The 24,064-nt window shown below is 37.3% G+C and overlaps 1 protein-coding gene and 1 non-coding gene across 2 annotated transcripts; one reads left to right on the forward strand and one right to left on the reverse strand.

Annotated features, from left to right (window-relative positions):
• The first annotated feature begins 459 nt into the window (after nt 1-459).
• Nucleotides 460-674, forward strand: LOC134361444 (small nucleolar RNA U3). Its single transcript, XR_010021450.1, has one exon. It is a non-coding gene; the product is annotated as a small nucleolar RNA U3 (small nucleolar RNA).
• A 12,992-nt stretch (nt 675-13,666) lies between these two features.
• Nucleotides 13,667-22,609, reverse strand: SPIC (Spi-C transcription factor). Its single transcript, XM_063115637.1, has 5 exons — nt 22,532-22,609; nt 19,795-19,888; nt 18,967-19,079; nt 17,306-17,414; nt 13,667-14,094 (listed from the first exon to the last, which is right to left on the reverse strand). Exons 1-5 carry the CDS (start codon nt 22,607-22,609, stop codon nt 13,667-13,669), a joined length of 822 nt encoding a protein of 273 aa, XP_062971707.1.
• Between the last annotated feature and the right edge of the window lie 1,455 nt (nt 22,610-24,064).

Genomic DNA, 24,064 nt, shown 5'->3' on the forward strand with positions numbered 1-24,064 from the left:
TGATAGCAATAGAGAGAGACAGGTATATAGATATATAAATATAGATGAATATAAATCTAGTTTATGCTCTCAACTACTTCCCCAAAAGGCTATAAAGCAGCAGATAAAACACAGAAGAGAATATTTGATAAAGATAAGAAAAAACAGAAACCAAATATAGACAAAAGAATGATAATTAAATCAGATATGATGAATTAAAGTGCTTAAATAAATGGATAAATAAATTAATGGCATTGATTATTCCTGAATGTCTATTATGTGACGTTTTGAATTTCCTGGCAAATAAAGCAATAAAGAAGGTGGAGGAGGAAGCAGAATTAGATACTATCAGTACTTCTCAAACTTTCCCCCAATGTTCAAAGTGAATGACTCCTGGGGTATAAAGACTGAAACGATCCACCAGAAGTGAGAAATGATTTTCCGATTTAGCATAAGGATGCAGTAAAGTATTGCATTCTAAAGACTATATTTTCAGGGATCATTTTTATAGTGGGTGACTAGAGGAGTTTCTCTGGATGATTAGAGCACTGCAGACCACAGGCACGAGGCACAGGGATCTCTCCCGAGCATGCAGCCAGTTCTTGGTGCTGCTTTGCTACAAGTGACACTGCCATTGACGATCATTATTCTCTTCCCTTGGGAGACTGAGAGGGAGAGAACACAGTCTGACTGAAAAAAAAAGGAAAAGAAAAGATTTGGCGTTCTATTATTAATACATTGGAATTTATTTTAATAAAAAAGATTTTTATTTTCCTTAACCTGTAAGTAAAATTTCTTCCCCAGAATAAAACACCATGTTAATTCTATAGCTTAATACCATGTTCCACAGCATTGTACATTTCTCGTACCCCTGGGAAATAAATATACCTAGTTTGAAAAGTGTAAATTTTAAAAGTTCTCACTTTATTTATTTCTAAAAATTATATAACACAGTGTTACAACACCAAGGTCAAAGGTTCAGATCCCTGGACCAGCCAGCCACCAAAAAAAAAAAATTATATAACAGACTTTTTAAAGATAAATCTTTCAATTTAAATATCACATATATCCAGGGCTATACCCTGGGTGACAATGTAAAAATGGAATAGATTATATCTTATAAAGACTGAAAACTGAATTAGTTCGGTCCCTGACTGGATTAAGGTGATCTGCTCCTAATCTGTCTCCTAATCAAAGCTAACATAAATCCTTCCTGGAGGAAATAATGTCATCCAGAATATCTATAATTTTTCGTATGCAATGTCTGGCATTCAATTAAAAATTACCAGACATACCAAGAAATGAGACCAAGAGAAAAAACAATTGAAACAGACCCACAAAAGATCTAATGGAGGGATAATAACTGCCTTTGGCCAAGAAGAGAAAACTTCAACTGACATGTCCAGAGAAGAGGAAACTTAATAACCAAGCTGAATTGCCTTTACCTAAGAAGTTCAGAATTTGGAGGCACCGGGTATCATGGAAAGCAGAAACCAACATAGTATTAAAAGCAGGGTGATTAAGGGCTGGCCCGTGGCTCACTTGGGAGAGCGTGGTGCTGACAACACCAAGTCAAGGGTTAAGATCCCCTTACCAGCCAACTTTTAAACAAATATAAAACAAAACAAAAAAAACAAACACAAACAAAACAAAACAAAACAGGGTGATCCGTTGAAAATCTTTAAATGGAACAGATGCATCCGTAGATCCATAGGCCCACTATCCAGAAAGGTAACTATTCCATCTGACAGGAGATCACTGTTTTACTATGTGAATAAATTGGATCAGAATGGCTCCAGCTTAGGCTGTAGGACAGGGTGAAGTGTGAAGCTGAAAACATGAATATTTATGGATATCTACTTGCTAAATGATGGGGTCCCCAGACCCTTATTCAGCCTGCTGAGAACCCCGGGAACCAAGCATGTGTCCCTCCAGTCAGGAGATTGGAGTATTCTTTGAAGGAAGATTCTTCTCCATGTGGTGACATTTGCCCCACACCCTTACCCCTACCCAATAACCAGCTCTCAACCATATCATCTTAAAACGAAGCCCATAGTTAGCAATTTTTGTCCATAAATGCTTTTTTAGTGCCTCACATTTACACATTAGTACAGTGGCAAGACTCACCAGATATTTGAAGAAAGTCACAAACATAACAGAGAGAGAAAAACAAATAGAAAGAAACAGAGGAGGGGCTTAGAAAGAAAGGAGATTATATTGGAAATAGAAGAAAACTTAAAGCTATAAATATAATTTGTACCCTTAGAGGGATAGTAGAGGATAATGAATCCATGCGATAAAAACAAGATATAATGAAAATGAAACAGAAAACAAGATAACACACTAGGGAATGTAAAATATAATAGCTAAAATAAAATTTAATTAAGGAGTTGGAAGAGGAAGTTGAAAAAATCTCACAGAAAGTAGAACAAAAAGAGATGAAAAAAGAGAAGAAAAATGATAAAACCTCGAGGATCAACTGATGAGGTCTAACAATTAAAAATTCCAAAATGAGAGAACGGAAAAAATTGTGGGGAAGAAATTATCAAACAAATAACAAGAAAAAATGTTTTACAACGAAAGAGCATGAGTTTCCTGGTTTAAAAGGTCCACTAAATACTCAACACAATAGATTTTAAAATACCCACGCCAGGGCACAAATCAAAGAATTTTAGAACACTCAGGATAAAAGGAAAATTCAGAAGTTTCAGATAAGAAAAGGAGGCTCTGTCTGAAGGGCATCCGATGGTCTCAAAAAAAATAGTGAATGTTAGAAGGCAATAAAGAAATACCTTCAAAATTCGGAAGGTTTTTAATCTTGAATTCCCGATCCAATCAAACTCTAAATAAAATATGTGGATAAAATGAAGATTTTTTAGACATATATGGGCTAAAAACATTTACCTGCTCTAAAGTTATAGTAAGAAATTCTTTGAAGATGTGCTTTAGCAAAATGAGAGGAAGCTTGATATCTTTTAAATGGGGGCCCAGTAAAGGAGAGTGGTAGGTTGATAATGTCAACTAATACAATCTAAAGTTGGGAAATGAAGAACTGGGAGCATTAGCATTCATTTAGACATATTTTGTAAACAGAGAAGAAATAGCTAAGAGTTTGAGTTAGTTGTCTCTGGAGAACAAGACTGGAAGAGGAAAGGGTTAGAGCAAGCTACTGTTGTTTTTCATTATAAGCCTGTTAGAGATATTTGAAGTTTGACTTGTGTACATGAGTACCTTGATAAAAGTAAAAAGCATACTAATTTTTAACTACGTGGATTTAAAACTTTGATTAAATATTGCCATATTGTCCTCCAAAGTTAGTACTAACGTACACTCCCATCAAAAGTGACAGAGAGTAGATAATTTTGCACATGACTTTTCTTAATAGCATCGAATGATCTTAGCTAAGGGTTTTTTTGCAAAATGATAATACTAGCATTGGCACAGTAAAAAATCTATAGGAATGCATACCTAAGATGGTCCTTACATCAGCAGGCAAGGTAGTATAGTAGAAAGAATTAGATGGACTTGAGCTCAAATTGACAACGGAACTCTTATTAGCTGGATGAATTTAGGAAAGATAGTAAAATTCTTCCAGCATCAGTTTCTCCATCTATAAAATGGAACTGTTAACACCCACCCTGACTCATGGTGTAGCCTACTTGAAAGAAAGGAAAAGAGAGAGTCAGTTAGCAAACATACTAGCATTCCAGTAAGCTCTAACTACCTGTCCATGGCTGTCATTCATGATTGACACAACTGAGTTTCATAAGTAACTTGTTTCAATTAATGGCTTGTGTTGGGTTCTCCCTCTCTCCCAGAAGCAGACACAGAAACCAGAATGTGAATGTGAGTAGTTTGAGAGATGGCCCAGGAAGCACCAGTAGTGGAGTGGGAAAGTAAGACAGAGAAGAGAAGAAAGCCATTTGCAGGCAAATTATCTAGCTGATTTCTGGGATTCACTCCTACTGAAGAACTCTGGGAAACAGCATAGAACATGACTCAGTATTATCTCATCTGAGGGACGAAGAGGCAGAAGAATGTACATATCAACTCTTTCCTATCATTGATTGATAGCTACTCCCAAGGGGACATGAAATCCTGAGCACTTCCAATGTATCCCTCACATCATCAGAACAAGCTCTGGCAACCAGAAAATGCTCTTGGACAAAGAGGCAGCATCAGTTATCTTTTATAATCATGACTGGTGGATTACAATATTTTGAGTTCTTCAAATTTAATTCTAGTGAAATTAAATCATGAAACTGAAATACTGTAAGAGCTTTCCAAAAAAAGGAAAACAAATATGAATAAAGCCTGTATATCATTAAAGTTAAAAATTATAGATTTTAATTTCTTAGATTTGCTTCAGTTATGGAAATGTAAGTTACAATTTTACTTAATCTTTGGAGAATTTAAATACTGTGCTAAAATTGTCTTCTCAAGAAAGATAAGGAAAAGTTGTTTGGAAACTATTTAAATTCCTATGACCACAGAAGTCCTAAGAACAAAGAACATTTTTGGAGATTAGCCAGGGGTGGGGGCAAAGGTCTTTAAAATTAAACTATACATGCTCTGATCCTTATTTTTGTGGTTACAAATCCTAATGAAATTTTGTCATTCTTTTGGCTGCCCAGCATCTGAACCCGTTCCTATGTCTGGGGAATTCTTGACCTTGCAAGTCTTGTTAGAAGCAGTAACAATCTCCCAGTATAAGACTTGAAAGTTTTGCATAACCAATTTTCTAGCTTTCTTTGCAGCCAAACAGGGCCACACAACTTGGGCTCAGCCAATCAGAAGCCCCCTTTCCAGAATTTGAATGGGTGGCAAGGAAAATAGGGGAGCAGGGATGATGGAGAACAGGCTCTGAATGCAATGACAGTTGCAGCAAGATAGTTTCTGGGTGGCAGCAGTGATACTGTGCTAGCTCTGCTCAGTGACACCTGAGATGACATAAACTGAGGCATCTAAGGATTGGTAGCAGCAGCAGTAATGTCCTCTTTTGAACAGATCTTTGGTGTGGTTTGGAGCTTTGTCTGGCTGCATGTTCTCCAGCATTCAGAAATTCTGTAAGAAATCTAATACTTTTCAATAAACTCCTTTTGTACCTACGTGAGCCCAGTTAGTTATAACCAAGAAAGTTTACTGCTTCAAAATTCAGTACCGGCAAGTAGGGTGTTGTCAGTAGCAGATTCTAAAATGTAGGATTGGCAATCCCAGACGTTTGAACTCATATTAACATATTGCTGCACAGTACTAAGAAAAAAACATCTTTATAATGCTCATCTCAGATAGTTACATAGGGAAACAAACAAACAAACAAACAAACAAACAAAAACCCCAAAACGGGAAGTTTATCCCAGAAGGAAGAACAGAAGGACTTGTTAAAGGATATTCCCAGAAGAGAGTGAAAATATGGCCAGGCTGACAGGCTTACCAAGGAACTTACTCTTCTCCCAAGTAGGAATCTCACCATTCCATGCAGTCAGATAAGGTATGTGGTATAGGCAAATGACTGGGAGTCATTTTCTGTTCTTGCTCTTTGCAGATCAGACTTCAGATTGTAGTCCATTGCTAGACTGCTGCATTGCCAGAGAGCAAATACAGTCATGGGTCTGAGATAACTGAACAGTACCCCAGCAATCCTGGGCTTGGGTATAGTGACTTGATGAGACTTAAGGTTGCCATCCCTTAGGGAGCACACAAATAATTTCCACAAAAGTGGAAAGTTTTTTTAAAGTGTTTGTAGAGACATTAGGCAGTCAAAGGGGTGGACTGTAGCAAATGTTGTTGCTTTCCTACCTAATATCCATTACTCTCTTTCTCTTTTCAGGCAAAATCTATTTCTTTTTTAATATTCATTCATTATAATGTCAAGTGACAGAAGGAAGAAACAGAACAATATGTGTATATGATTCCACTTTTACAAATTTTAAAACATGCACAAATCAATATTACAGCTGTAAATTAGTATGTATTATAAAAGTATACAAACATGAACTGGAAGAATACACATCAAATTCATGATAATGGTTACTTCTATGCAGGCTGACCAGGGAAGGGGGAACCAGGGTGTATTTCTAAGGAAACTTGAATCTTAAGCAAAATCTATTTTCTTCAGATGTTCATCTTTCTCCCCTGTGTTTCAAGGGACAGTGACCCTTTCCCTTCTCCAGAAGGAAGTTATATTTGGTCTGAACCACTCACAACTGTCTCTCCTTGCCAGTTATTGATTTAAGACTGAGCATGGGAACCAGTTCTGGTCAATGAGGCACAAGGAGAGGTGTTCTGGGGGGGCTCTGGGAGTGTCCACACAACTATAAAGGAGACACTGGGAGAAATGGTCTTTCTGCCTCTGGACATTGTTGTGTCAAGACATAGCCTGAAACTGCAGCAGTTATCTTATTCCCAACCCGAGCATAATGACAATGGCGAGAAGGGGAGACAAAGGACTCAACCAAAATGAAGCCAGAGCAATGATGTGTGGCTGCAGCGCACTCTTTCTTTGGACATCTTGATCTGTGAGATAATAAACTTTAAACCAGTTTGAGTCAGGATTTTTTGTTACTTGAAGCCCAGAGCATCCCAACCGATCTCCTTGCTTTTACTGAGTTAACAAGAAGAAACAAAGTGTTCCAAGAGATACCAGTCTGACTCCCAAACTTGTCAATGTGATCTTTCACCACACGACTGACTAAAATTTAATTGCTTATGTAAAACATGCCTGTTAGGTAAAATTTTATTTGTTCACCTACATCAAAAAATATTTACTATAGGAAATGCAGTTTGTTCACTAGAGCTGTATATGAACTCATTGATTAATCCACCACTACAAATCCTGGATGGGTTTGTTTGTCAAACAGATCATTAGCTCCTATAGTTGTGGAGAGTAAAACTACCTCTGACAGCTGATCTGAACACCATGCAAAGATTTGTCCTTGCACGATTTGCACGTCTCATATTTGAACCATATCTACTTCTCTGGCACCCATTATTGAACCAAGATTAGCATTAAAATATTCATATGGCCCTCCATATTTGGGTTTCTGTTCACATAGCCCACTACTGAAAAAATCTGTATGAGCCTGGTCGGTTAGCTCAGTTGGTTAGAACATTATGCTGGTAACACCAAGGTCTAGGGTTTGATCCTTGTGCTGGCCAGTTACCAAAAGACAAAAAGAAAAAACCTGGGTGCTATAGATTCTTCTTCCACTTTCAGTTCTTTATTAAAATAGTTCATGGCCAAGTAAGTTGGAGCTAAGTTACTCTATTTCACACAGTCATGGATGCCTCCCTGCTCTTGCCTGACAAAGCACACCCAATCCCTACCTGTAGTCCACTTTCTTTTTTGAATCCACCCACATCCTAAATATCCATCCAGGTCTAAATTAGAGAGAGAGCCACTCATCAAACTCAAAACACTTTTTCATCATATTGCAAAGGTAAACCCAGGGTATCTTCAGCTAAAAATTTTAAGAAATATGGTTTATTTCAGTTGTTAGAAATGTTTTCATTAGGGCCGAGCCCGTGGCGCACTCGTGAGAGTGCGGCGCTGGGAGCGCAGCGACGCTCCCGCCGCGGGTTCGGATCCTATATAGGAATGGCCGGTTCACTCACTGGCTGAGTGCCGGCCGCGAAAAGGAAAAAAAAAAAAAAAAAAAAAATGTTTTCATTAACTTATCATCCATGAAAAAAGGAGTAAATTGTTTTAAATATACTTAACATTAATATCTATTATCGGAATCCATATCATCGAAATACAAAGTCAAAATCAAATTCCACCCAGATCATACACACTGGAGGAAAATATAGGAACCAAAATATTTAAATATAAATTAAAGTTACGGTTGTATGAATGCACAAGACTCATCCTCACTTTTTGAAGAACAGTGTTGATGAAGTTGGGTAATGAAGTGACACTATTCTTGTGATCATATGACTGTTCAGAGTCTGTTTTACATTTATAAAGTCTGGAGATTACAGGGGAGATTTCAGGGCTATTAAAAAATTGGCACTGTACTTTAAAAATCAGGATCTGAAAAGTAATGAAAAAAGAATAAACTCCTGGTACACACAGCAACACTGATAAACTTCATAAATACTATATTTAAGGACATAAAACCAGATGTTAAAAAGTACACAGTAGGATTGCATTTATATGATATTCAAGAAGATGGGTATGGATTGGAAAGGGGTGCGAGGGAACATTATGGGATGCTGGGAATGTTTTGTATCTTCTCTGAATAATGGCTATGTGGGTGTTTACATCAATCTGGACTGTTAATATTAGTGCACTTTACTCTGTATTTATTATACCTCAAAAAAAATCAGAAGCTGAGTCTAAACCATGCTATTGTCCACATGAAGCTAGTCAGCAAGAGCCTTAGAATGATTTCATGTTAGGTTTATCTCTGAAAACCTAAGGTTAGGGGCTTACACCTTAGAAAATCAAAGAAAATTGTTTAAATGAAATAGCATACGCCTTAAGGAATTCTTAGTTGATTTTTACAGTTAAAAGTTATAGAAAATATGATTTGCTTCTCTCCCAAGCTAATGACCTTTGGGTTTTGAATTAATCCAATTAATTTATGTACGTGCATTACGCTCCCTTGAATGACTGTGGAAAGGTTATTCAACAGGTGCCTCAGTTGTTTACCTGTAAATGAAGATAAAAACAACACTTACTTTACAGCGTTGTTGTGAGAATGAAAAAGAAAATACTTAGCAAAATGCCTGGCATATAAAAGTGCCCCCAAAATGTTATCCATTGCTATTATTAAGCAAATGGCTCAAAAAAAAACCTCACCTGCCAGCCTTCATTGTGGTGTGCTAACTTCACCCCTGTACAGCTCCTCTGTGTTGGCTTTGCAGAGAAGGGTGAGAGGACCGAGAAGGGAGAGAGAAAGGGTGAGTGGGCCCAGAGAGAAAACTAGTGGAACTTAGCAAGACGGAAGGAGAAAATGGCATGCAACCAAGAGCACAAATGCTCGGAGGGGAGCGTAGCATGCAGATGTGTGTATACTTCAATAAAGGTGTTAAAAAATAAAATCAAAAAATAAAATAAAATAAAATAAAGGGCTTACTGCTTAGCTCAGTTGGTTAGAGCATGATGTTGATAAACGCCAAGGTCAAGAGCTCAGATCCCTGTACCAGTTGCCAATAAATAAATAAAATAAAATCAGGACTACATAAAAAAAAAAAAAAAAAATTACAAAGTAAAGAAAGTGCTGACAGGAAGTATCTGGAAGGAAAAGCTTAATGCTTAATGCCTGGGCCAAGAGAACAAGAAATGGGAAGCGGCCCATGGGACACACTATGTGGGTGAAATTTTCTTTGTAGACTCCCACTCACTGGAGAAGAGTTTAACTGAGCCATTCAACCAGATGAAAGCGACAAAATGGAGATGGGATGCCATACACCAGGGATTGAGGGGTCATGAATGAAGACTAAGAAATCTCTCCCTTGTCCTTAGGTGGTGGCAGGGAATGGTGACCCTGTTTGAAACAGGCTGTCATTTTCCATAATAAGGAAACAGGCTTTTAGTCTCTGAGGACTGGTACAAGCATGTCTTTATAAGGAAGGACCTGCTTGTGAAAATGGGCTTTGATCAATCAGTGCTCTTTGGGAAGAAGGCAGAGCCCAGGTTTCTGCCTGAGAGGAAGCAACTCTGTCAGTAGAAAAGCAAGTCTGAGTTGACTGGAGACTTTTGGGGGGAATTACCAAGTTGAACCACCCCTCAAGTTAGCACTAGTATAGGATGGACTATGGGAAGAACTAAAACATTGATGGAACTGTATTGTCGCCGGCTGAGTGATTTGAGTGGTAAACCCTCTTCATGACTCCCCCTTTTTAATTTTTGGTAAAATTTATATTCCTTATTAATACTTTATAAAGCATATTTTGTGGGAGGAATGGGTGTCAATGCTGAGTCCTGTTTTAAGGTTAGCATGGACTGAAACCCGGACTACATGTGGAGATGGTCAATATCGAGCTAGCCTTCATTTAGTCATTTTGGACTTACCATGATTTTTATTAAGAGTCCCTAGGGAAGGAAGGGGGCACCAAGAGAAGAACACAAAGGAAAAGGGGATACTGGGACTTCTAGAAATCTGATAGGGCAGACTCCAGGGAGCTATTGGCCCTCTTGACCTGAGGATGCCCGTGTAGTCTAGAAAGCTCTGCTGCTTCATGGTAATACAGATGGATGGCATGTGCGTTGGCCTGCAAAGCAAGAAATTGAGAAACAAAGAATTTCTTTCCAGAGTTTTTTTTTTTTTTTTTTGCCTTGTCCAACTGTTCTCTCTTGGTCTCTGCTGGACTAAGTCAAAGGAAGAAAAGATCATATTCCAAGGTTGGTGCAGAGAGAAAACAGGGCAACAGCACCTCCCGGTGCCTGAGTATCAAAATAGCAAGAAACGTTAGCCCCTGGACCTACCCGAGGGAAGAGTGAAAGGCAAAGAAATGACTTGCGGCTTTTATTATCATTAAGGAAGGTAGCATTTTCCTTAGGCCATTGTCTCTTCAACGTTATAGGGTTGTAGAATGGAAGTGCAAAGAAAATATAGCTTCAGGATGTCTACTGAAGTTTTGTGTTTCTTTAATTGTAAACTGACATTTTATAAGTATTTACATTATAGGGAAAAGCGGTGTTATAATGTATTAATGCAATGTGGAATAATTAAATGAAGCTCATTAACATATTCATCACCCTAAATACTTAACATTTTTCGTGGTGAGAACTCTTAGCAATTTTGAAATGCACAATACTCTATTATTAACTATATTCATCACACTGTGCAATAGAACTCCAAAAAAGAATAAAACATATTCCTCTGACATTTTGTACCCTCTGACCATCATCTCTCCATTCCCCCCACCCTCAGCCTCTCTAACCACCATTCTACCCTCTGCTTCTGTCAGTTTGATTGTTTTAGATTCCATATCTAAGTGAGAAAATGTGGTATTTGTCTTCCTGTGCCTGACTTATGTCACTTGGCATAATGTTCTCTAATTCCATTTATGATATTGCAAATGTCAGAATTTCCTTCTTTTTTAAGGGGCTGCATGGTATTCCATTGTGTATATATACCACATTCTCTTTATTCATTCATCTGTTGATGGACATTTACATTGATTCCATAATTTGGCAATTGTGAATTGTGCTGCAACAAACATGGGGGTGCAGACAAATTAATTTCAAATCTTTTGGGTAAACACCCATAAGTGAGATTGCCAATGATATGGCAATTCTCTTTTTAGTTTCTAGGAACCTCCATACTGTTTTCCATAATGCTGCCCTAATTTAAATTCCTACCAGCAGTGCAGAAGGGTTCCCTTTTCTCCACATCCCTACTGGCATTTATCAAAAGCCATTCTGACAGGTGTGATGATATCTCATTGTGGTTTTAATTTGCAGTTCCCTAATGACTAGCAGTGTTGAGCATTTTTTCATATATCTGTTGACCATTTGTATACTTTCTTTTGAGAAATGTCTATCACTGGGATGCAAAGATGATGCAACATATGTAAATTAATAAATGTGGTATATCACATTAACAGAACGAAATACAAAATCCATATAACCATCTCATTAGATGTAGAAAAAGTATTTGACAAAATTCAACATCCTTTCATGATAAAAAAAACTCTCAACAAATTAGGTACAGAAGGAATGCCAGATAGAGATAAGGAAAAAAAAAAAAAAGGAATGTACTTCAACAAAATAGACAACATTTGAGAAGTCTACAGCTAACATTATACTCAATGGTGAAAAATTCAAGCATTTTCTCTAAGATCTGGAATAAGATAAGGACACCCACTCTCGCCACTTCTATTCAACATAGTACTAGAAGTCCTTGGCAAAGCAATTAGGCAAGAGAAAAAAATAAAAGGCATCCAAACAGGGAAGAAAGCAGTGAAATTGTCACTGTTTGCTGATGACATAATCTTATATATAGAAAACCCTAAAGACTCCACCAAAAAACTGTTAGAATTAGTAACAAAACAAAAACTGTAAAGTTGCAGGCTACAAAATGAAAACACAAAAATCAGTAGCTTTTTTATACACTACCAATGAACTATCTGAAAAAGAAATCAAGAGTAAATCCCATTCACAAAAGCTACAAAAACAAACAAACAAAAAAACCCCACAAAAAACAAAACAAACAGAAACCAACTCAGGAATAAATTTAACCAAAAAGGCAAAAGACTAGTACGGGGAACACTATAAAACATTGATGAAAGAAACTGAAGACACAAATAAATGGAAAGATATTCCCTGTTTATGGAATGAAACAATTAATATTGTTAAAATATCCATACTACCCAAAGTGATCTACAGATTAAAAGCAATCCCTATCAAAATCTCAATGTCATTTTTCATAGAAATAGAAAAAAAAATACTAAAATTCATATGAAATCACAAGAAACCCCAAATAGCCAAGGCAATCAGGAGCAAAAAAAAGTAAAGATGCGGGTATGACACTACCTGGTTTCAAACTATATTATAAAACTATGGCAATTAAAACAGCATGGTATTGGGGGGGAAATAGACACATTGACCAATGGAATAGAATAGAGCTCAGAAATGGACCCACACATGTATGGTCAACTGATTTTTGACAAAGATGCCAAGAATACAGAATGAGAAAAGAACAGTCTCTTCAATAGATGGTATTGGCAAAAGTGGATTTTCCACATGCAGAAGAATGAAATTGGACCCTTATCTCACACCATATTAAAAAATCAACTCAAAATGGATTAAAGACTTAACTGTTAAGACCAGAAATTCTAAAATTACTAGAAGAAAACGTAGGGGTAAAAACTACATGACAATGATCTGGGCAATAAAATTTTGGATATCATCCCAAAAGCACAGGCAACAAAAGCAAAAATAGACAAAGAGGATTACAAACTAAAAGCCTTCTGCACAGAAAGGAAAACAGTCAGCAGTGTGCAGAGACAACCTACAGATTGGGAGAATATATTTGCAAGCCTTACATCCAATTAGGGATTAATATTCAAAACATATAAGGAGCTCAAACAACTCAATAGCAAGAAGACAAAAAAACCCAATTAAAATAAGGGTAAGGGATAGACGTCAAAACAATAAATAAAAAATCATAAATGGACAAGGTTCAGATCTCAGGTTCTTCAATAAAATAAAATAAAAATTTGGTTGTATTTTATAAAAAGGGAAAAAAGGGGGGCAGGAGGGTGGGCAAAGGACCTGAATAGACATTTCCACCGAAGTTTTAAAAGCCATGAACGTATTGTGGGCAAGAACACTGTATCGTATGTAATCATTTTTTGTAAACGATTTTTTGTAAAGTTATCAGATATATGTTAAAGTGATTTTTTACCTGATCATATGACAGGGAAATGTTTAAATCAATATTAAATTGAATCATCTGTACTGGCATTGTTAATGTAGAAGAAAGTGGTTGCACAGGGAATAGTAAGAGCAAGAACATTTAGTCTATACTTTCAAATGGGGCTTGATCGTTTGAAACAATCATGTTGTTCATTGGGAGAATTTCTCATCCAGGTAGTATACATTTATGCTATTCGATAAGATAACAACAATGAAGTTGGTTGTTTTTTTATTCTCTTTAGTATCAGCTTTAAGAGAAAAATCCTGACACATGCAGGGATTTCTAATGACAGGAAACCATCAAATGGGAGAGTACATTTAGCAACCAGGGTGACTTAGCTCATGGTAATTAGCATACGTATAATTGTAATTTGCATTCCAGTTATTTAAACTGAGATACTCTTGATCAGGCTGAGCATACTGTGAGTAGAAGATTTCTTTCCCCAAGAAATAAGATGGAGAGAGTCTTTGGAGAACGGCTTCACTGAATTGGTAGGTTAGCTTTCTCCGGATTTTGATGATTTCCCCAGTTCTTCCATAATTCCTCAGTGCCCTGGCCATCTTCTGGTAAGTCATGATCTTCCGGTTGCCTTTTCTTTTGCCCCAAAGTTCAGCAAGTTTTTCTTTGTTTTTTGATACAAACTGAAAGATGCCTTTGGTTTTATCGACCCACTGAATGCAAGATGCCATCTCAGGATTATACAGGGATTCGTGAAGATATTCAAACAGTCGGAGCTTCTTCCTGCCTAAAATGGAGGTAAAGAGCATCAGACTCCACCATGGTGGCACACAGAGAACATCCTCAGGCAGGGTGTGTTGCACAACTAGAGGCTTAAGAGCTGCACTGGAGATGGGGCTTCTCCCCCTACTCAGCTCCTTAAGAATGTACTTATAGTTCCACTATGTGAAAAAAAAAAAAAAAAAAAGGATGCAGACATGGCCAGGGATCTATTTGGCCTATTGAAGTTCCCACTGGACTTTCTTTGTTGGGGAAGTTGTCAAAAATTTGAACTGTTCTTCACTGGTAAAAGGAAGCCTGGAGCCTCTTTACCAGGAGTTCTGTTTGTCATGTAGTCTGTCTTTCCCGTTAAATCTTGACTACTAGTTTTATGTCATAGGTTAAACTTTCTACAGAACAACCAAACTGAGCAAAATGTACTGCAAAGTTTGTTGGTTTTAAAGAGAAGCCTCAAAAAGCCATTTTCAGAAAGCAAGTCATTTGAAGAGGCTTTGTTCACATGAGTTAAGTCAAATGAGGTGAAGGATGCGAATACACTTTGAAAAATGCAAAATAGTATGCAAATGTAAGGTAATATTAGGGAAATTCATACCAAAGACTTAGGGGAAAATGCTAACTCTAGGTCTGCACAATTACTTAAAAAAAAAAAATAAAGAAAAAACTGGAAAGGAAATGCCCAAAATGTTTCATGCCATTTTGACATTATTTATGAGCAATGATAATGGGTACTGTGACATTTTTCATTGCTGTGAAATAAAATGGTGCTACCAGAGTTTTTCTTTTTAGAAACGCAGCCATTTATTTTTCAAAATAAGTAGATAAGAAATTTGAGAAATTGTGTGATCTTTGTTTGTTCAGTGGCTACAATTTCTTTGGCCTAACAGTGAGCTGCTGTTGAGAACGAAGGTGACAGACAGCCCATTTTGTGACTTCTGAATTAGCCTGTAAATACCATGTCCCACCAGATCTGTTAGTAGCTAAAAAAACCACAGCCAAATTCCATTTTCCCCTGCAGGAAGTAGAATAGTGGGTTCCTAAACTGCCTTAAACAGTCTCTAGGGAGTAACAGTGTTTCATCAGTCATTGTTCATCCAAAAACCTCAAACGTTTTTGCAAAGATTATCTTTTGCATTGTATTATCTTGAGTTTATGAATTGAGAAATAAAAGGGACTTACCAAAAACACAACATGAATTAAAGTCACAGCCTTAAACCAAACTGTTCTGCCTCTCATTCTGTGGTCAAGTCAATTTTAATGGATTATCTTTTAAAATTTACAAAATTATCTTTTAAAATTTTTAAATGTTTACATTTATTTTTTAAAAATAAAAGTATTATATGTTCGTAGCAAAAGATTCAAACAGAAGCACAGAGTGAAAGTAAAAGTTCTAGTCTATCCTACATTACTTCCATTTCCTTTTTTGCATATACAAACATATACATATCCTTTAAAATTACAAATGGGATTATATTCTTTTGCACCCTCTTCAGCAAATATTATATCTTAAATAAATTGCAGAACAATATAGAGATTAACTACAGATAGATTAAATACCAAATTGTTGACAGTGATTGCTCCTGGGGCACAGCTTGGAAGCAAAGAGAAGGAATTACTTTCATTTATTCTCTACATACTTCTGAATTGCTTGAATTTTAAAAATTTAATGAGCATTATTACTTTTTAATTATGAAATTAAAAAGGATTAAAACAAAAAGTAAAATATATTTTAGAGTTCTTTCCGTATCAACTCATAAGGAATGCCTTCATGCCTTTTCATAGTTTTCTATGTTCTATTTTATGAGGGTACTATTATTCTCCCAAGAATAAAAACCCAAAATATTTTGAAATTTCATTCTGTTTCATCCCTATTTCAGGTGGAAGACTAAAATCTAAAAACAGAAAATGGTGGTGAAGTGTCCCCTAATGGCAAAGCCCCACAATACAGAACATTGATAGAAAGATACAGGCTTCACACCTGCGTTTGTCTGTTTTAGGAAAAAAGAAGAAGATAAGCTAAACAGAGGTAGAAGTGTTATTCTCCTTATATTAAACTTCTACTAAATTACTGGTTCAATATTCAATACCAATATTCAGTGATACAACGTGTTTATTTTATCCGTGTGATTTCAGAAATTCTTCCTTGCTCAGTTAGAATATGACTGCATATTTAGAATTTTATGATTCTAGGTAGTTTTTCAAAAAATATTCATCCAAAATAATTTTAAATAGCTATAATGTATCATTTAAAAATTACATTGTAAAATTGGGATACATCTTAATATATTTCCATATCTTATACACCAACAAATAGAGGAGGTGAGTTCTCATTTTCTTGCTATCACAAACAACACTGCAACGAATATCCTAATACATATATGTACATGCACACACACACACCTGTGGTATATTGAGAAATTATCCATAGTGCTAGACTGTGAGCATGATGCTTTACATGGGTTTTCTCATTTAATTTTTACACCAATCTAACAATGTTGGTACAATTATTATTATTTGTTTTTTGAACTAAAAACTGGTACAGAAGGTGAAGCTATTTGCCTACTTACACAATTAATACAGACCTCACACTCAGCCACTGAGTCATATAGTCCAAAAGAGTCAAAAGGTATGAACATTTAAAATTTTCATAGGAACTGCCAAATTGCCTTACAGAATGTTGTACCAATTGACACTCCCTCCAATAGCGCACGAGAATGTGCGTGGCCCACATCTTAGCCAACAGGGGTTACTATCCTACTTTAACATTTTTGCCAGTCTTTTAAGAGAGACCATCACCATTTTAAATTTATGAAATCATAATTTCAAATTTGTGAAACATTGGATTATTAGGAAATGCCTTTTGCAGAAAACTTTTAATAGAGAAGAAGATCTCTATCCCAAGAGCTTCACAATTGGAATACGATTGCTACAATAGCTTATGGAAAAGTTCTCCCTTCTATAACTAAAATATGTACACATTATCCATAGATATAGCTTTATTTGAGCTAAGTGACACTTTGTGGCTTCACAACATCTTTGTGAAGCAAGAAGTCTTACCCAAGATGAACAGCTTGGAGTAATTCAGTCCGTTAAATTATTCTCAATCATGATAAGAGAATATTTTGCAAATACAATTCTAAACTCAGATATAAAATCCCCTTAAAACTGCTGTGAGGAAGATCTGGTCTTTTACCTGTACAAGGAATGATGGATCAACATACCTTTTCCTCCCTTTTGCTGGAGAAGAGCAGGTTGTACCAACTGGTTTTCTGTTACATTCTGCAGAGATGGATGAATATTCCCTTCAAAGTAGAAGTCTGCAGCACTGTTCTATATAAATAATGCAGCAGGATGTTAAGTGGGACTTTCTCTGTGGCCCCCAATTGCCAGCTAAAGTCAAAAGCTAAGGACAAAAGGAGTGTTAAGCATAAGCATTTCCCCAGTTCTAAAAGGTACTACCCCCCCGTTGTGGCCAGTTGCTCAGTTGGTTAAAGCGTGGTGTCATGGGTTCAGATCCACGCATCGGCCAGCTGCCTGAATAAATAAATAAATAAATAAAAGGTAATACCCCCAACTACAGCCACTAGCTCCCAGGGCAAAACTAGTATCAAACCTATACAAGGAGAGAACCAAGGGACGGAAGGTAATCTCTGGCTTTGTGAGGCGTTTCATGTACTCCCCTCCCAGGGAGAAAGGAGAAGGGGTTGCTTCCTTCCTTCTCTTTAAAAGTGCGCAGTGAAAAGAAAGACCCAAAAGAATCATTAGTAAAGATTGAGGTGCCAGGGAAGATGGGCTTCCATTCCTGTGTTGGATGCCCATCTGGGCAAGAGGAGATAAGAAGAGAAAGATGGCAGCCAAGGAGGACAGAGGCAAAAGAGGGGACAGGAGGAAGCAGCCCCAGTTCCTATCATTTACACGTGGGTCTCCATGGGTTAATCAGACAAAGTGGAAGAGTGTGGGCTTGAGCCATTTTACAACACCCCACACAAGAGGGCTGCCCAGCAGGCAAGGGGACTGTGCACCCCAATCACTAGAGGCTGTGCAGTGCACGCCTGGGGACTGGGAGTTGAAGTGGAAGTAGGGTCGCCAGATTTAGCAACTTAAAATATTGGGCATCTTGCATTTTACCCGGCAACCCTAAGTGGAGGTAGAAGAGGTTAAGCCGGAACCAGAACACTCTCTTCAAGGAAATATCTTGTGGAAAGGCCCTGAGAGAACAATTTACGGGGATGGAAAGAGGACATTTGACACACAGCATGGTTGAAGGTAATGATTGAAGAAAGGGAAAAAACGTTTCACTTTTGCACCGCATCCCGTTAAGACCGCTGGATAAAAGGGATGAGTAAAGAAAGCAATGTGAAAAGAGCACATGAATGAGAGTTGGCAGGAACACCTCCCTTTGCAGGTGCTGCTAAAGTATAAATGGATTGGTCCAGCACGTGTAGCTAGCTCTGAGCTCGGGAGAGAAAATAGGGCAAGTTAATAGAAGATTGTAGGTAAAACCAGTGCAGGGAAGTTAAGGCCTTTGTCCTATGGCTTTTAAGGGAACCATAACTCTTTTTTTGCAGTTTTCCAGATTGGCTAAAGAAGCAGTGATGTGAGAACTCTAAAAATGCCTCCTCTTTACAGAATCATTCAAACCAGTCTGAGGCTGGGTAAAGAACAATAATGAAGGACAGTTTCCTTCCTGACAGCGCTGCTGATGATCGTTCACATTGACTGGCAAGCTCAGACCACAACTGACAGCCCTTAGTGTACATTTTTACAGTGAATGCTGACTTTAAGCTGGGTTTCAGCTAGCATGTGCCAAATGGAAGGCTGGTGTGAATAGGAAATTTGCCTGTTCCTGAGGGATGGTCTCCTGGTCAATATTGGTACTCACGATTACGGTCCTCCAGTTACAGACAGGTTCCTCTGTAGGCAACACCCCACAGCAGCTGGAATTTCCTCTGACATGAGGACAATGGTTGATGAAAGCCAGGTAATTTTTGTAATCTAATTTAAAATAGAGAAAGAAACTGAAAAAGTCAAAGCGTATACTTGTATGTGTATATATTTATATAGTATATATGTGTGCGTATCTATGCAATTGCTCCCTCTCCTGTGTTTTCTTACCAGTTTGTACTTCCCCATTATGCTGGCATTACAGATACTTTTTTATATGTCTCATTTCCCTTGTTAGAGTACATGCTCCTTGCAGACTGAGACTCCATGATTTCTTTTATCTTGGAACTTCCTGCAATACCCTCTATAAACTCAATGAACATAATATTTTTGCATCTCATCTAGTCTATATCTCTGTAGTCAATAGGATAATGGGTGAAGAAGAATAAACATAATTATTCCTCCAAGTAAAATATATCTTAGAAGGGTTGATGATCTGTGAGATAAATTAGAAAAATTCAAAAGCCTGTTCTGATTAAAATATGTTTATTAGATAAATAAATGCCAAGCAGATATTCTTAAGAGCTGATAATTACATGTCTTTGTCTTCCTGTGTGGAATGTCATTCTCTGCATTCTCCAATTTTTGTATGTGATTTTTAAATTTATTTAGGCTAGATCATCCTAGATTGTTTTGCCTTCATTAGAATTAATCCTACATGCTTTAGGTAAAAATGGTGTTCTCTATTCTGGTCATTGTTTTTACACGTGTATGTTACCAACAAGCCATTTGATGTACCAGAAGAGGGTTGGTGACTTATCTTTACCTGGAGAGTACTGAAGATCTCCAGCTGAATGTTGCCTCAGTACCTCAAAAGCATCTTCAAATGCTTGACCCAGCTTGTCTTGTTCAACACAAGTCTGTTGGAATAATGGCAGAACCCGAGAGTTATGAAATTACCAATTAAACTTAATTTTCCTGATATAAAATAGTGTTTTGTCTAAAGGAGGGTTTCCCAGCTTTGGCACTATTGCCATTTTGGGTTGGCTAAGTTTTTGTTGTGAGGAGCTGTCATGTGCATTGTCGGATGTTTAGCAGCAGCCCTGACCTCTACCCACTAGATGCCAGTAGCAACCTACAGTCGTGACAATCAAAAATGTCTCAGACATCACCAAATGTACACCGGGGGACAAAACCAACCCCAGTTGAGAGCCACTGCTCTAGAGTATAGTATTTAGAGGATAGTATTCATTCCACAGTATTTAGTATTCTTGTAAAATTATAGCAAGAAATTGTAGAACTCAGGAGGCTGATTTAGAAAAAGTAAAGGAATCTCTTTAATGGAACAGAATCTGTGAATCATTAAAAACGAAAAGCTCTTAATTTCAAAACTATGTTTCCAAGACTTAAAATTGAATTGCTTTGCAAACCATTTTAGACCTTTATTATTTTGACCCAAATATTTTATTTTTAAAATGGAGGGAAAGTAAAAAATGTTTTAGAATGTCAACTTACCATGCTTCATTAATAGATTGACAATTCTGAAAAAGATCAATATTTAGAAATCAAAATTAAATAAGTCTCTAATTTCGTTCTGAATTAAAAGATCTTGCTCAGAAACACTTTCTGAAAATATCTTGTATAAACCAAAGTACCATCTGAATTCTCTTTGGTGAGTACAAAATTTCTTCCTACAAACATTTCTTTTTGCTTTCTTATCATTACAAAACTTTCTGAAAATCAAAATTCTCTTTACCATAGCATAGCCCTCTTTTATAACAGTGTGTTTTCTTAAAACTTTTTTTGGTGTCATATAACTTTCTGGTGAAAGACATGCTTTTTCTCCCTTGAAAAGTAGATTTACATTATAAATAAAATTTAGCCTAGGAAGCTAAATTAGGGAGTGACTCCCTAAAATTTTAGGTTAAGAACTCTATAATTTTGTGTTATCTTCTTTCTTATCTCTTTAAGTGAATTAGATTTTGCTTTAAATAAACAATTATCACATAGACCCACATTAAATGTCCCTTAACTCTGCTCTATATAGGACAACACAACAAACAAACCCACATAAGAAGATAGAACCTGAAATGGGCCTAACATTGCTTATCATCTCTTTCAGCAAATCTAGCAACTCTGTTTATACAGGTTCTTCACATTTATCCTGCAAGCACAATCAGCTTACTCGTTAGTGTTTAACTCTGAGCAATACAATGACATGATATAATTTAATGCCAATATTATACATATTCAAAATATATCAATATAATATGTCAAACATTAAAATTCTATTTGGCTCTTTTAAATCACTATATCATGTCAGTTAAATATATATATAAAAAAAGAAAATCCATAAATCACTGTTTGGGCTATGGTTTGTAATTAATATTACCAGTAGTACATATTATTAAAAAGCCATGGCAATGACTTTCAATTAATTATGCTTCCACTAGAAAGCACTGAAGTGCTGAATATTGTATTTTGAATTAAATAGTTAAAATAAACCTCTCTTTCACGAAAATACTCAAGATTATCACAACTCCTAAAAGCGGCAAATCCAAAGGGAAGAAAAAAGCTTGAAAACATTGATCATCACTTTAATTGCTTAATATTTCTTGCGACCAAACAGGCAATGAGAAAAACTCATTAAGCCCAAAAGGAGAAAATGAACAGTTATTACAAGGTATTTTGAAAAATACAAGCTGAACACTTACCAGGGAGACTCTTCAACCCTTTACAAAGATGTTTCATTAATATTAGAATAGTTAAGACACAACTATCAAGAACACACTGGCAGAGTTGCATTAAATAGCTGTTTTTAAGGAAGTGCTACAAAAGGGGATTTTTTTTAAAAGATACAGTGCCTTCATAATTTCTATGTCATGATATGGCCAGTAGACACCAGGGGCTATTATTTTGAAGAGGCAAGTAATAGTTTGCATCCTATGGGCCAAAAGCATTAGGAGGAACCTTATGAAATACCCCCCCCCCCAATTTAGGTGGCAGCTCCTCTGACTTGCACGGCCTCACTGGAAACCTCTGACCTGTACAACTCGTGTCCACTCTTCTTTTCCTTATTCGTATTACTTCTCTCCCAGTTCTCGACTCCTTGCCTGGACTATTAACAGCCTTCACTCTGGTCTTCCCAAATCCATCTGTTCCTCGTAAACCATGTTACTCACGCTGCTATTCACTGATTGCCTTACTTAGAGATCTTAAAGGCTTATTAGGGCCCTCGCCTGGCATTCAAGGCTCTTCATAACAGCCTTAGCTCGATTTCTCACCATTCACTTAATGGAAATGGAATCCACACTATTGTCTTCCTTCCATACCTGGATCCAAGAGAGGCTCCAAAAGGGTTAGGAGAGTCTTATGCGTGACAATCCGGTTGGACATACCTTGAAGCTGCTGCATTTGCAGGGCAGGTCCAGTTCTCTTACTTAGCTAGAAGGTTTATTTGGGGCAGCTTTTGGTGGCTCTCATGGAAATTATGAGGTGCTCCTTCCGCCTATTACACCTCCTTCCCAGTCCATCCCCCTGCCCACTGAACAATTTCATGTTACCTGTCCATCGGAGCACAACCTAGCGTCCACTTGTACAAGGTGGAAAAGATGTTCCCCTCCTCTGAAAAACGTCTGCATCTCCCTTACCTAACCTGTGACCTGCCTTTTTAATAGCTGTCACATTTGGCCAGGGGGAAAACCGCCTAAGAATTTTTGGTAAACCTTGTGGGTGGGGAGAGAAAAGAGGGTGTGCGATCTCAAAGCTGCTAGTAATTTTCTATTTTGCATTGTTGGAACTTGAGCTCACCTTTGATATGGGACTATTGTTCTAGATCAATTACTTTTCGAGCCAATTTGTTATGCAAATATAAACACAAAGCCTCTCTTCTGAAATGTAGATATTGTAATAACAAGTTTAGAACCGTAATCGCTAATGTTGATTTGTTTTTAATCTGTACCAGCCCCTGCGTCTACACCCTTTTCCAGCCATCTTATTTCATTTGGTTCATTCATTCAAGAAGTGTACTGTATTACTAAGCTCTTTACTCTGCTGGGCACTTTCCTGTTTCCAGGAGCTACAGCCTTGAACAAGTTCTAATGAGAAGAAATGATTTTTAAAAAATAATAAGCACACTAGAGAAGCATTAGACAATAAGGGTTGAAAAACGATACAACTGAAAAAGGTGGTGGGGAGTATGTGGTCCTGGTGAATGGCCAGGGAAAATGTTTGAGGAGGGAACATGTGTGAGCCAAAGAGCCCAAGAAGGATAAAGAGTGAGCCAAAAAAAAAAAAAAAAAGCAGAGATGCAAAGATTCGGAGGATCACCTCCTGACAGATGAAACAGCAGGTGCAAAGAGCTTGAGATGAAAATGGGTTTGGCTTATTCGAGGCACAGAGAGAAAGCCAGGAGGGGCTGGAGGAAAATGAACTTGGGAGCTGAGAAGCAAAGTTGGAGACGAAGGAAGGAAATTAAGGTGAACCCACACATCAAGCCTAAAAGAATGAAAAATCACATACAAGAGCAGTTACCTCCCTAACTCCATTTCACAGAGGAGGAATCTAAACTGAGGTTCGAAGAAGTTTCATGATTTTTCCTAAGGTCCAGCTGCTGGTGAAAGGTGGGCTGGGCCAGATCCAGATCTGGGTCTTTCTGACTTCTCAGTCCTGGAGCCCTGTGTCTGCACTTTAGGTCACATTAGATGAGGGTGCTCAGTCCCCACAGCAGGCTCCACAGCACCCAGAAGATGCTTGTCACATACTCCAGGCTTGCTAAGTATTTGAAATAAATGGAAAAACAAGTGAACTTTTTAAATCAGCATTTCCCTAACTGGTGTCTCCAGAGTTTTAGTCTATGAGATGTTGATAAATGAACCATGAAAAAGTGTTGAGTGGAAACTAGGGTTGCTGCCTACAACTTCTTTAGCAAAGCCAGTGAGGATAGTGGATGTTTTGACACAACCCTGTATTACAGATGAGAAAATAGAAATGCATCTTTTGGGTCCTCTGTAGGAATGAGGTGTGAAGATGTTTGTGACAGCTTGAAAAGATGATGCAATAGTCCTTTTAACATTTTAGAGGTCAAAGCTCCTATT

Source organism: Cynocephalus volans, chromosome 12 (genome assembly GCF_027409185.1).
Source record: "Cynocephalus volans isolate mCynVol1 chromosome 12, mCynVol1.pri, whole genome shotgun sequence".
In the NCBI taxonomy this organism is placed as follows: domain Eukaryota; kingdom Metazoa; phylum Chordata; class Mammalia; order Dermoptera; family Cynocephalidae; genus Cynocephalus; species Cynocephalus volans.

What these genes read in the sequence shown, in the direction of transcription:
- SPIC (XM_063115637.1), bottom strand. Translation starts at nt 22,609, where the DNA reads ATGCAGACGTTTTTCAGAGGAGGGGAACATCTTTTCCACCTTGTACAA. An exon ending in AGATCTTCAGTACTCTCCAG is followed by an intron (nt 19,080 to 19,794) that starts GTAAAGATAAGT and finishes ATTTTAAATTAG; the next exon opens with ATTACAAAAATTACCTGGCT. An exon ending in GTAACTGGAGGACCGTAATC is followed by an intron (nt 17,415 to 18,966) that starts GTGAGTACCAAT and finishes TTATTTATATAG; the next exon opens with AACAGTGCTGCAGACTTCTA.